Below are 12952 nucleotides of genomic sequence, written 5' to 3' on the forward strand. Positions count from 1 at the left end.
TGTCTACACCAGCAGACCAGAGATGGGGAGTCATGCAGCAAGTAACTTATCTCCTAACTCCCCAGACTTTGTCCACCATCTACAGGCAGCAAAGGTTAGAAGTTAGATGGAATACCACCCACTTGCCTGAATGAATGCACTTTAAAAAACATAAGAAATCTAACACCTTTCATGACAAAGCAATTCACTTGATTTGTACCACATCGTCAAACATTCATTCCCTCCAACCTCACACTCAATAGCAGCAACATGTACTATCTACAAAAGGACTGCAGAAACTCACCAAGGCTCTTTAGACAGAATCTTCCAAATCCATGACTACTCATACCTAGTAGGACAAGGGTTAGCAGATACATTGAAAGACCATCACCTGCAAGCTTCCCTCCAATCCACAAACTACCCTGATTTTAAAATCTATTGCCATTTCGTCAGTATTTATGGGTCAACCGCCCTCCCCAACAGGAGGGTATTTACCTAGACCAAATACATTGCAGCGGTTCAAGTAGGCAGATCACAGCTACTTTCACAAGGGCAATTAGTGACAGGTACTAAATACTGGAGCGGCCAGCAAAGCCCACGTCTTGTGAATAAATAAGAATAATATAATTGCTCAAAGATGAGTTTGATAGTTCCATAGTCATCATTAGACTCTTAATTACAGATTTTTATTGAACTCAAATTCCACCATCTACCATGGCAAATCCAGGTCTTTCACAACTGGGTCTCTGGATTAACATTCTAGTAATAATACCACAATGACATCACAACAACCCTCCCCCAATTGTAAAGTTTGTACTTAATGCAAGCAATATGAAAAAGACATCTTTATAGAAACATACAAATGGTATTGCAGCAATTAAATGAACAGCATCATTCATATTTTGTCTGGACACTGGAGGGAACTGTACACAAATTGCTGAAATACTGTATCACCAAACAATGACATTACTACCAACAGTGGGATGCAACTAATGATGAACACTATAAGAATAGTTGTTTGCAGTCACTTCGGTAGGGGATCCAAATTTCAATCAACTTCTCTCAAGCCAAAGATACACTAATTTTCCAAATGCAACATGTACAGTGTGGAACAACTCCTAAGCCTCCAAATTGATTAAATCACATCAACTTGACTCATCGACAAGCAAAATATGATGCATAATATTCATTTAAAACATTCTTGTCTTTACAATTCTAATTCATACATTTACATTCCCACATGGCCCTCAACAGTCCTATAGGAAATGACCAGTAGGGTGTCAATTCCTCAGAGGTTACTCACTCTGAGATTGATATTACGCCAAGGAGAAAGTGAGGTCTGCAGATGCTGGAGATCAAAGTTGAAACTTTATTGCTGGAACAGCACAGCAGGTCAGGCAGCATCCAGGGAACAGGAGATTCGACGTTTCGGGCACAGGCGGGCCTGTGCCCGAAACGTCGAATCTCCTGTTCCCTGGATGCTGCCTGACCTGCTGTGCTGTTCCAGCAATAAAGTTTCAACTTTGATATTACGCCAACTCAAGTCACATTTTGGACAGACAGGTAAGGAAGACAATTTGACTTTCACTTTTGACTCTTGCATTCTAAGTGAGCAAATAGAGCTATGAAGGGATAGTAAAGAGCATCTGGGGTAGAGGATGCAACATGCTGCAAGCTCTGACAGAGAATATAAATGCTGAAGCTCAGGGGCTGTTGAGGATGATGATACTTCTGAAGGAGCAGGAAAGAACACAATATTCTTTAGGCCTCCTAGCCACACTGCATGCTTGTATAAAGATTAGTGTAGTTAGTTTCACAGAAGTGCAACGACGTGTCAGGTCTTTGCAATGATATTGTTGGCCATGTAAAGAGTGGCCATTTACATGAAATATCATGTGAGTGCATGCAAAGCTCAAATTTCACACACTATGAATTTCATCTTAAGTTTGGATGATGAAGTTCTCATCTTGGTTATTCATCAACTACTGATAATCAACAAAGGTCTCATTGTCATAAGTGCATGTGGCCATGAGAGAGATGATGATCAAAGGGCATATGAAAGTGGTGACTCAATTCAAAACATTTCAATTTTTTATCCATCACAACTTAATCAGATAGTATCCTGTCAAGTCCCAATGGCTGATCCTAGCTTTGGCAGGACCCAGAAGAGGGATTAAGTCATCATCATAGAGAAGTAGTATTAGGCAAACTAATGGGAATGAAGCCAGACACGTCCCCTGGCCCCAATGGCCTGCATTCTAGGATGCTAGAAGAGGTAGCAACAGAAATAGTCGATGGATAGCTTATAATTTAACAGAAGTCATGGGATTCAGGTGAAGTATCAGAAATTTAGATAATTGGTTCTTTGTTAAGTTGGCGACATCTAATCAGTGGGGTACCACAGGGATACGTTCTGGGACCACAATTGTTTTTAAGAGATATGAATGACTTGGAGGAAGGAGTGAAAGTCAGTTTGCAAGAGTGATACAGTTTATATTAAGATTTTAGAGGGATTTATAAATAGATTAAGTAAGTGGGTGAAAAATTGGTAAATAAAGAACAATGTAGGAAAATGTGATGTTCATTTTGGAAAGGAGACCAAAAGACTGCAGAAAGCTGCAACATAAAGAGATGTGGGGGTACCTATGCACAAAACACAGAAAGCTAGCACACAGGTGCAGCAGGTAATCAGGAAGGCTAATGGAACACTGGACGATATTTTAAGGGGGTTGGACTTTAAGAGTAGGGAATTCTTACTTCAATAGAAGCCACATCTGGAGCATTGTGAACAGCTTTGGTCCCCTTATTCAAGAAAAGACACATTTCCTTGGAGACAATTTAGATAATGCTCAGATGATCCCTGGTATGGAGGTGTTATTCTATGAGCAAAGGTTAAACAGGTTGGGACTCAACTCATTGGAATATAAAAGTATTCGAGGTTATCTCATTGAAACATGTAGGATTCTTAAGAGTTTTTATGAGGCGAATGCTGAGAGGATGTTTCCCTGATGGAAAAGTCTAGGATCAGAGAAATAGCCTCAGAATTAAGCAGAGCTAATTTATTGGAACTTCTTACTATACAGGGATCTGTGGGCAGACTCTTTGTATATATTTAAGGTGGAAATAGATAGATTTTTAATCAGTAGGGGTATCCAGGGTTACAAAGAAAGAGGAAAGTGATCCTGAGGAGCATCAATCAGCAATGATCATGCAGAGCACGCTTGAAGCCTGTTCCTCTTTCTGTGGTCTTATGCTCGAGGGTATCGGTGAAGGGATTTCAGCAATTAGAGAAGATAGCAAAGCAATTGGCATCTACCTTTGCTGACATAAATGGTTGATTAGTTTTGAAGTACGAGTAAGGGGAAGAATGAAGATTTATAATTTCACAAAAGTATGGACTTGGGAGCATTTCAGAACATTAGAATAATTAAGGTTTTCCTTTTGGATTTTGAACCACATCATTATTATTGCTTACGTCATGTGCCTGGTATATCCACTTTTGCCTCCTATGCTTGGCAAGTGGCATTTCACTTGTGATGAATATAATGATAAGACTTGAAACTGAGCAAAAAGGGGACTGCAGAAAAGGATACCTGGTGATTGAACTGCCTTTTGTTGCGTGAGGAAGCACAAGCCACTACTGCATGTAATTGTCAGAGTACAGTAATGGAACCTGAAACAGCCTTTCAATAATAAAGCCATCGACATATACTACTGTTCCTTCATTGACTGAATGCTTCCATTCCTTTCCTTCTGAAGAGGACTTTTCTTTCATTCTTCTTTATGACCCAAACTTATTGCAGTGTTAATTTGTACAGTGTTAATCAAACCACTACTACTTTCTAGGTCAATTAAATTCCAGCAGTAATTATCTTTTGAGAAACAAAACATCAATGACATGCAAACAATTTTGCAGGGTAGGAAGTTTGTTTAGCAGCAATTCTTATCACAATGTTAAACACTTGTTGGGCAGAATTGGATCCCACAAATTTAAAGGAGTGAAGTAGCTATAAAATTCTCTGGTGGCTTCCCTGTCACCATCCTGCTTATCCCAAACTGTCGACAGTAAGAAAGAAAGACAGGCCACCTGTCCTCTCTCCCAATTTAGGCCTTTAAGTAGAAAATTAATTGGTCACTTCTCATCAATACAGGTACTCTCTTTTGAATTTTGTGAGGCGGCAATCAAGGAAATGGGTGAAAGGCTAGCAGGTTACTGTACTAGGCAGGAAAGATAGGGATACACTTTCCCAATTGGGACAGATCTTCCCTCCTTCAGATTCTCCCTTCTCTCAAAGGGTGGCATGATGGCACTGTGCGTAGCACAGCTGCCTCACAGCATCAGGAACCCAGGATTGATTCCAGCCTTGGGTGACTGTCTGTATGGGTTTCCTCTGAGTGCTCCAGTTTCCTCCCACAGTCCAAAGATGTGCAGGTTAGATGGAATAGCCAGGCTAAATTGTCCATGGTGTCCAGAGATGCTCTTCAGAGGGCCGGTACAGACTTGGTAGGCTGAATAGCTTCCTTCTGCACCGTAGGGATTCTATGATTCATTCCAGTCTCTCCAAAATAACTCCAACCCTCCTTTCTACATTCTCATGACACTGCTAGCTTCTCCTGTGACACCTTCTACATTTAGCTCTATTCCAATTCTAGGACAGACTCACGTCACTGCTGCAGAGACTGCTAACCACACTGTTGGAGCTACAGAATTGGCTAGAGTTCTCTGAGGTATGATCTCTTTAGTGAAACAATGTGGCAACTCATGTTTCTAAATGCACAACAATGACATAAGCTGTTGAAGAAATTATACATTCACTGGCAGAGTGGGAGCTGTCCTCCTCTGATTTGTTCCTTGTTTGTCAACTGGAGTTACAGTAAATTAGAATTTCTACCTGATTGCAAGTGTTTCACGTTGTCATTTACAACTGTTGGTGATTTCTGCGGAAACCGGCACAAATAGCACAGTTAAAGGAAACTGACACAATTTCTTACCTTTCTGGACTGGGAAGACATTGTCTATTCCGAATTGCCCTGATAAGACTGACAAAGAATTCTGGCTTCACTATGGGTCGACAGCAAATCATTGCGCATATGGTCTTATAGGAAAGAAAATAAATTTGGATATCATTACAATTGGTACACATCAACGAAACTGATGCATATACAGTTATACACAAAGTTCACTTCCTTATTAAGAGTCGGCCAAAGATCAAATTGTGAGCTAAATGCATTTATTTAAAACAGGGATACCCAAAATGGGAATAGGGACCCCAAAGAAGTGATAGGGATTGGAGCCCAAAGTCATCAATGGCTGACCCTCCTTCCTCTGCTCTTACAGATCTTCTCCTCTACTGCCCATCACTCACCAAGGGGCAAGACAACTTTCAAGCCTTGAAATGGGAGAATTTTGGAAAGAATTGATCTAAAACATATTTGATCGACACATAATTAAGTGTCGATCGAAAACCCAATACATCCATCACAATTTAATCAATATACTAAAAATGTCACAGAATTGTTATGAATTTCAGAATTGTTATGGCACAGAAAGCAGCCATTTGACCGATTATACCTGTATATTTACATGTAGGAGAAAGTGAGGACTGCAGATACTGGAGATCAGAGTCGAGTGTGGTGCTGGAAAAGCACAGCTGATCCGGAAGCATCCAAGGAGCAGGAGAATCGACATTTCAGGCATAAGCCCTTCACCATGAGCTTATGTCTGAAACGTCGATTCGCCTGCTCCTCAGATGCTGCCTGACCATCTGTGCTTTTCTAGTACAGTTACATGTGTAAACTCACATATTGTTTTCATTAGGCAAAAACAGAAGAAAAACATGATTTGAGAAACTAATATATATAGTGCCTTTAAGATGGAAAGACATTCTCAGACACTTTAAAGAATTTAGCACTGAATCTATTTTAGGATGGGTGGCAAAGCTCAGTCAAAGAAGTACATTATAAAGAACATGTTACATAGAGGACCACAGTGTAGAAATGCAGACAGGTTTAAGGAGAGAATTTCAGATCTGGGGGCCTGGATAAGTAAAGCAAAGGTTGCAAATGACAGAGCAAATTAAGTCAGTAGTGCACAAGAGACCAGAATAAAGGGGTTGCAGAGTTAGGGTGAGACCTTGGAAAAATTTGAAATTGAGGCGTTGCTAGACTGAAAGCCAAGGCAGGTTAACAAGCAATCACTTAGAATACTTGGAATGAGACTCTTCAAGACATCTGGAAATAATCAAAGAAGAAAGAACAGTCCTGTGTCATAATCATAAATGCCAAACATTTGACGAATCGATTGATGTACTGAGTTGCAATTAAATTTTCAAACAATAAAACTTTCTGGAAACTTTTCAGTTTACATTGTTTTCTGAACTAAAATGGCAAAAAGTTAATTTTTCTTGAGCTTAATTGTATTCCCAGTAAGTTAGAAATATTTTCAATAATGTCCTGAGAAGACAAAGGAAATATTGGGCACCTTCTTATAGCTAAAAATTACACATAGAAAACTATCTGAATTAGTGGAAACTCAATAGTAATAATAATTTCACAAGTTGGCAATATCATTGTACAGTATTTAATGTGGAAGAGTTGTAATTATAATTAAGATAAAGTGCTCAGCAAATTGCAGCAAAGATGGATTTAAAACTTGGCAAAGACTTTCAGAAAACATGAAATGAAACAATATTTTGCTTAATCTATATAACTGACCTTCACAGTGACCTTGACTGATGACATGACAAGGTGAGTGTTAGCTTCTGTCCAATTGTTGCTAAGATGACCTCCAAGCTCTTGAATTGACTTGTTTAGTTCAATTTTTTCTAGTCCATCCAAACAGGAAGAGCATACAATCAAAGGTTCATATTCTACTCTGAGGAGTAAGAAATATATTTGTTGCATTTCAATGTATAACTTAGTACAGGAAATTGTGTAGTAGCAGCTAACATAACTTCATTGACTCTCAAACTGATATCCTACAGAAAGAAATAATCACAATAAATTCTTGAAAGATACACTCAAAATCAGTCAATTTATGGTAGTAATGAAATACAGAAAAGTAATGAGATTCTCTAGTAAGGGAAATCACATCTAGGTTAGGCCCATAAAATGTAAAACTTTGCTTAATTATTTTCCACTTCCTCTAATGGCAGCTAGGATTCTATAGCATCTTAACTCCTTTCAACTGCATTCAACTTCTGGATATAGGTTTGCTCGCTGAGCTGAAAGGTTCATTTTCAGACATTTCGTCACCATACTAGGTAATACCTTCAGCCAGCCTCTGGTTTCATCCGAGGTATGGTAACGAAATGTCTGAAAACGATCCTTCGAACTCAGCGAGCAAACCTACATCTAGAACCTCAACCTGAGCTACAAATCTTCTCAAAACTTGCATTCAACTTCCTAAGATCAGCAAGGCTGCTTTTAGTCAGTGATCTAGTGAATTTCATTCTTTTAAGGTTAACTGCTCCATTGTTATAATAAAACACCATTACTTTTCTGCTACAGGGTTTAGTGGAAGAAATTTTTTTTTCATATAAAAGGGAAAATGTTTTAATTACTTTAGCACAATAATAGATTTCCATGAATGAGCTTGGAGAGAAATTGTCACCATTTGAAAGCCCTTACCAGATGGAAGAATTTAACATAGGGATTAAGAGCCAGTCGTCTAAGTTATATGATTCCATAAATTATTAAAATGCAGCAGCTAATTTGCACCACAACTAGTACTACAAATAGAAGCTGAGACAAAAGAGTTATCAATGTATTGTGGCAGTACCAACTGAAGATGAACACTCGCCAGGACACTGAAAGAACTCCCTGCTCTTCCTCAAAAGATGCACAATGATATATATTACATTTATTTGATAAATGGAACCTCATGCAAGATGGAGCGTGAAGAGAAATAACACAAATTTCTGTCTGGCATGACTTTTTAAAATGTCACTTAAAGGTCTCTAGTTTCAAGGGAAATGTTTCATAGACCAAAATAACAGGCAAAACTCTCAATGAAACAGTACACCAAATTCAAATGCTAACTGTGGGATTTCAGACAAAGTTTGATAAAAGGTAGAAAATAATTACCTGAACTTGCTTTGGAAAAGGCCAAATGTAACCAATTCTCCTGACTTCAAAATCCGTGGGCTATCAAGCTGTAAGCGCTCTTCATTTACAAAGGTTCCATATTTTGAAGTATCTTTTAATGTCAGTACAGAGTTTTTGGTAACTTGGGTCTTTAAAGAGACAGAAAATTAATTTAGAATGCTCAACATTTGTTCTTAAGATCTTCCGTTCCTAAGCCATTAGCTGTGATGCTCATTATACACTACTCCCCATTATTATTAGGTGTTGCTGAAATTGACATTATTATTAGGATAATAGTCTAATTGTTTTGATATAAACAATAACTGCAATGTATACATTGCAATCTGATGGACTTATGATGACATAAAGACCTTTACACAACATAAATATATTACGCTTCTGTGCAACGTCTCAAGGTTACGAAGAGGATTACTATGCAACTACTGGTGTTTTAGGCCCCTTTATTGACATTAAACATTGAATTAGAGCAGATCTTTAGACCATAAGACATAGAGCAAAGTTAGGCCATTCAGCACATTGAATGGCGGAGCAGACTCAATCTTGGCTGAAAAATTTCTCAATCCCATTCTCCCAATTTCTCCCCATAACCCTTGATACTCAAGAACCTATCTATCTCAGTCTTAAATGTACTCAATGACCTAGCCTCCACAGCCTTCTGTGGCAATGAATTTCATAGGTTCACCATTCTCTGGCTGAAGAAGTTTTTCCTTATCTCCGTTCTAAAAAGGTCTTGCCTTCACTCTAAGGCTGTGCCCTCGGGTTCTAGTCTCACCTACAAATGGAAATATGTTCCCAACGTTTAATCTAGCCAGGCCGTTCATTATTCTATATGTTTCAATTAGATCCCCCTCCTCATCCTTCTAAACTTCGAGTATAGACCAGAGTCCTCAAACATTCCTCATATGTTACGCTTTTCATTACTGGGACCATTTTCGTGAACCTCCTCTGAACATGCTCCAGGGCCAGTACATCTTTCTTAAGATATAGGGCCCAAAACTGTGCACACTACTCCAAATGTTTTGTAGTGACTTTTTCCTAATCTAACAAAATTATATTCTGCTGCCATGACCTGAAGTGGAATATTGGCCTTACTCCACTGCATTTTTTGCTTAATTAGTGGAACTGCATACAAAGGTTTACTTTGCAAACTACATGTAGCCTAGATGTAGAATCACTAATTGTGCCCTACTCCAGAGAGATTGGTAATAATATACACAACCTGTGAATTAATTTCTAAAAAATGTGATCTTAATTTTTAACTTCAAGTATCTTGGGAAAATTTAATATGACATTTAAAATTTTTTGTCATTTTTACAATTCTTGAAAGAGTGGAAAACAAAACAGAAAATAAACACACCCAAAAGCTTTTGGTTGCCACATAGTGAACAATCAGCTTTATACTCCACAGATTAATTCATTATCTGATCAACATTACTATTTCGTGTTTGTAATATTTACTATATTTGCCTATAATCATTTAACATAATCATTCCAATCTTCCCTACAGTTATAACAGGCCTCTTCTATAATGAACCAGGTCCTGAAGTTATTTTATAAAGTTGCAAATTCCAATCAAACATTAATTTAAAATAGTGAAATAAATAAAGATGAAATGGGATCATTTCATTTACACTTTGATAATGTTACCATTTTCTATAAAATACTTTTTTCAATCAATGCTTCATTTCTATTTGGTGCTCCTTCAATAAACCTTAATTTGTCAGACCATTGCATAGAGGAATTGGGACATCACATTGTGGCTGTACAAGACATTGGGAGCTGAAGCAACTTTTAGAATATTATGTACAGTTCTGGTCACCCTACCAGAGGAAGAACATTATTAAACTAGAAAGGTTGCAGAAACAGTTTACAAAAATGTTATCAGGACTGGAGGATTTGAGTTATAAAGTGAGGCTGGATAGGCTGGAACTTTATTTTCTGGAGAGGCTGACGGGTGACCTTATAATGGTTTATAAAATTATGAGGGGCAGATAAGGTGAATAGTCAAGGTCTTTTTCCAAAGGGTAGGGAAGTCCAAAACCAGAGGGCATACATTTAAGGTGAGAGGGAAAGATTTAAAAGGGAAGTGAGGAGCAAACTTTTCACTCAGATGACGTTAAAACACAGGCAAATGGGTGTAGGTCAGTTTGAGATACCTGGTCAGCATGGATGATTTGGACCTTAGGACCTGTTTCTGTACTGTACAACCCTGTAACTCTATCAACTGTATGTATCACACATACACAGGCTGCACATGTTACCTGAAGCAAGCAACATTCGGCATTGTCTCTAAGAATAATAGACATCTTTACTGATTTTGGCCAGTAGCAAAGAAATAATAAAAATACCACTCGCGCACTGCAGTTTCCCAACAAGTATTCTTCAAGTCTTACTTTCCAACTTTAATCCACTGTAGAGTTCATCACTCTCTCAATAGTGGGAAGCAAATTTTCCCGATTCTTAAACAGGTTTACTATAGCAACAAAAGTAATTTTTGTTACAGGCAGTACTTCTGTTTGCATAGTTTTGGTATACACAAAAATAAAGTTTTTGGTGTTACTTCTTACATATTGCAGAATAATCATTGTGTGTGATAGATGTTTATAATGGAATTGAATAGACTGCAATTTTTTTAATTGCAAGTAATGGAAAGCAGCAGTGTTAAGCTCCACATAAGTGAAATTTAAAAGCGAATTTTTACCAGATGTGCAGCAGGGTGACTAACTGAAAGTACAGCATGGGAACGACTAATGGACTGATCATCACGTAAAAGGATTGCACAGTTCTTTCGACCAACGATATAATCCACACCAACCATCAAATGGTAGGGCTCGTCTGGAACATGGACAAAATATTAATGGATTCAAAAAAAAGTAGTGAAGTTTAAGCTTAAGGTCATCAATTTATTAAGTTAGAAATCACAACACCAGGTTATAGTTCAACAGGTTTATTTGGAAGCACTAGCTTTCGGAGCGGTCTGAAAGCTAGTGCATCCAAATAAACCTGTTGAACTATAACCTGGTGTTGTGTGATTTCTAACTTTGTACACCCTAGTCCAACACTGGCGTCTCCAAATCACCAATTTATTAAATACCTTAAGAAAAGGACAGCCTTTGTGAATATTTGTCAGGATTATTTATCATTAAATATCCTCAAAAATTAAGATCAGTTGCAATTTGTGTAAGAAATCAACTATATTCAGAAGCAAACAAGAAATTTCCTTCAACAATAATTGTTTGTGACAACATCAGAAGTGTCTTAAGTCTCTTCAGTTCTCTATTACACAAAAGACGCCTATCGAATTCAGAGTACCTTGGAACAGGCAATAATAATCGCTTTGTTATTGTTGCCTATGTTTCATAAGTAAAATTTCAGCAACTTACTCCCTCATTTAAAAAGGGCTGAGCAGAAGGTGTACTGCACTAATTCAAATCTATACCTTGAAAATACTCATGATACAAATTCTATGTTTTTCTTCATCACCATTTGGTCCTAGTCAAATATTCCTACTTGTGTTTTAATAAGCACAAAAACATAAATCTTTGGATTACACCCACCCCTGAACATTATTTGGAATATATTTAGCTATACCTTAAGCAACTCAAATTTAAAGAAAGAGGCAAATATTCTCCTCACTGTATTGCTATCAACTTTGTTCAACCAATTGAAAATGAGTTCCATTATCCAGCATTTAACTCTGCTTCCAGTCTGTAATGTACTTTCGTCTAATGAGAAGCAATGGTGTTTTATCCTTAACATGCCCTGTAACAAAACATTTCATGCCTCAAGAATCATAAGGTCAACCTCCCTCCCTTCATTACCTCCCAAAACTATATAGTAAAACTGTTAAACAGGCTGAAGTTCACAATTTAATGAAATCATATTCCTACAACTTTTTCTGTGACATGTAATGCTGTAACCGTTTCTATTGTATTGTACACTAATAAATCATCCATTGTTGGATATCCCTTCTCACTTCAAAATGCAATACACCCTTTCCTCATTTTATTCCCAAATTGGTTTTAAATTTATAAAGCACAAAATTAAACTGTTTATTCTATATTTTCTTTGAGGTAGCACTTAAATTCAAAAGAATGATCTTGCTCTTCAAAAGGTAGAGACCAGAATTCTCTGGCATCCTGGTCACTTTCAGTCCTTTCACTACTATTAATTATCAAATATACACTGGATAAAGTCCCTCATTACAACCATAATATTTGCACCTTGAGTTAACTGAAGAGTTGACTTTATTAGCATAGGGTAATTGTGTATGTGAGATAGATCGTTTTGCTCGTCATGAGGAATGAAACTGATGGATAGTTTTCGGACACAAATCAGCCATGATGCCTTGAGATGTCACAACGGCCGTTTTCTAATATCTTATCCCATATCTCGCAAGGGCAATCAATGCATGGCGTAATTACTAAATGGAATGTGTCCTTTCTGTTCAGCTGGCCTTTCAAAATGGGGCTTATCGTCCTCCTTATCTTTCCTGATACACTCTCTCGGACACAAACGGATCCACAGCTGGCGCCCCGCTCGCCCGCATACAGCCTGGCATGGTTTGTGGTAAAGAGCGATTATACATTATTCCCGGACACTTTATAACTGACAACAACCGGGACCGTTAACAAACCAGCTGGTACCTCCGGCTGAGGCGATCGGCACTAACGACCACATTTCCACATAAGACGGTCCCCTCTCAGAGAGCCAGCATCACCGGGGCGACCAACTAGCTACAAGAGGCGGGACGTCCGCAACGTCACGTGATAGTTACCGACTCACGTGATCATTCGCCCTCCGGATACACGTGACAACCACCACCGGCGTGCGGTGCAACGTCACGTGACCTTTGCTACCGGAAGTG

General features: G+C 38.2%; 1 protein-coding gene across 4 annotated transcripts in view; it reads right to left on the reverse strand.

Annotated features, from left to right (window-relative positions):
• The window catches only part of nbn (nibrin), a 56006-nt gene extending 43149 nt beyond the window's left edge, over positions 1-12857 (reverse strand). The window contains exons 1-5 of one of the 4 annotated variants that reach the window (XM_043688117.2): positions 12732-12857; positions 10787-10920; positions 8065-8213; positions 6694-6853; positions 4972-5075 (exon numbers count right to left, since the gene is read on the reverse strand). In XM_043688117.2, the coding sequence (XP_043544052.2) occupies positions 4972-5075; positions 6694-6853; positions 8065-8213; positions 10787-10920; positions 12732-12765 (581 nt within the window). In that variant the 5' untranslated portion in view covers positions 12766-12857. Of the gene's footprint in view, positions 1-4971; positions 5076-6693; positions 6854-8064; positions 8214-10786; positions 10921-12308; positions 12638-12721 lie in introns of those variants that run through there. The other 3 variants (XM_087986513.1, XM_087986512.1, XM_087986514.1) reach the window with 3 other exon arrangements.
• Positions 12858-12952: the final 95 nt, after the last annotated feature.

Source organism: Chiloscyllium plagiosum, unplaced genomic scaffold, assembly GCF_037043375.1.
Source record: "Chiloscyllium plagiosum isolate Xiang-an unplaced genomic scaffold, Cpla_swu_hap1 HiC_scaffold_4, whole genome shotgun sequence".
Classification (NCBI taxonomy): Eukaryota; Metazoa; Chordata; class Chondrichthyes; order Orectolobiformes; family Hemiscylliidae; genus Chiloscyllium; species Chiloscyllium plagiosum.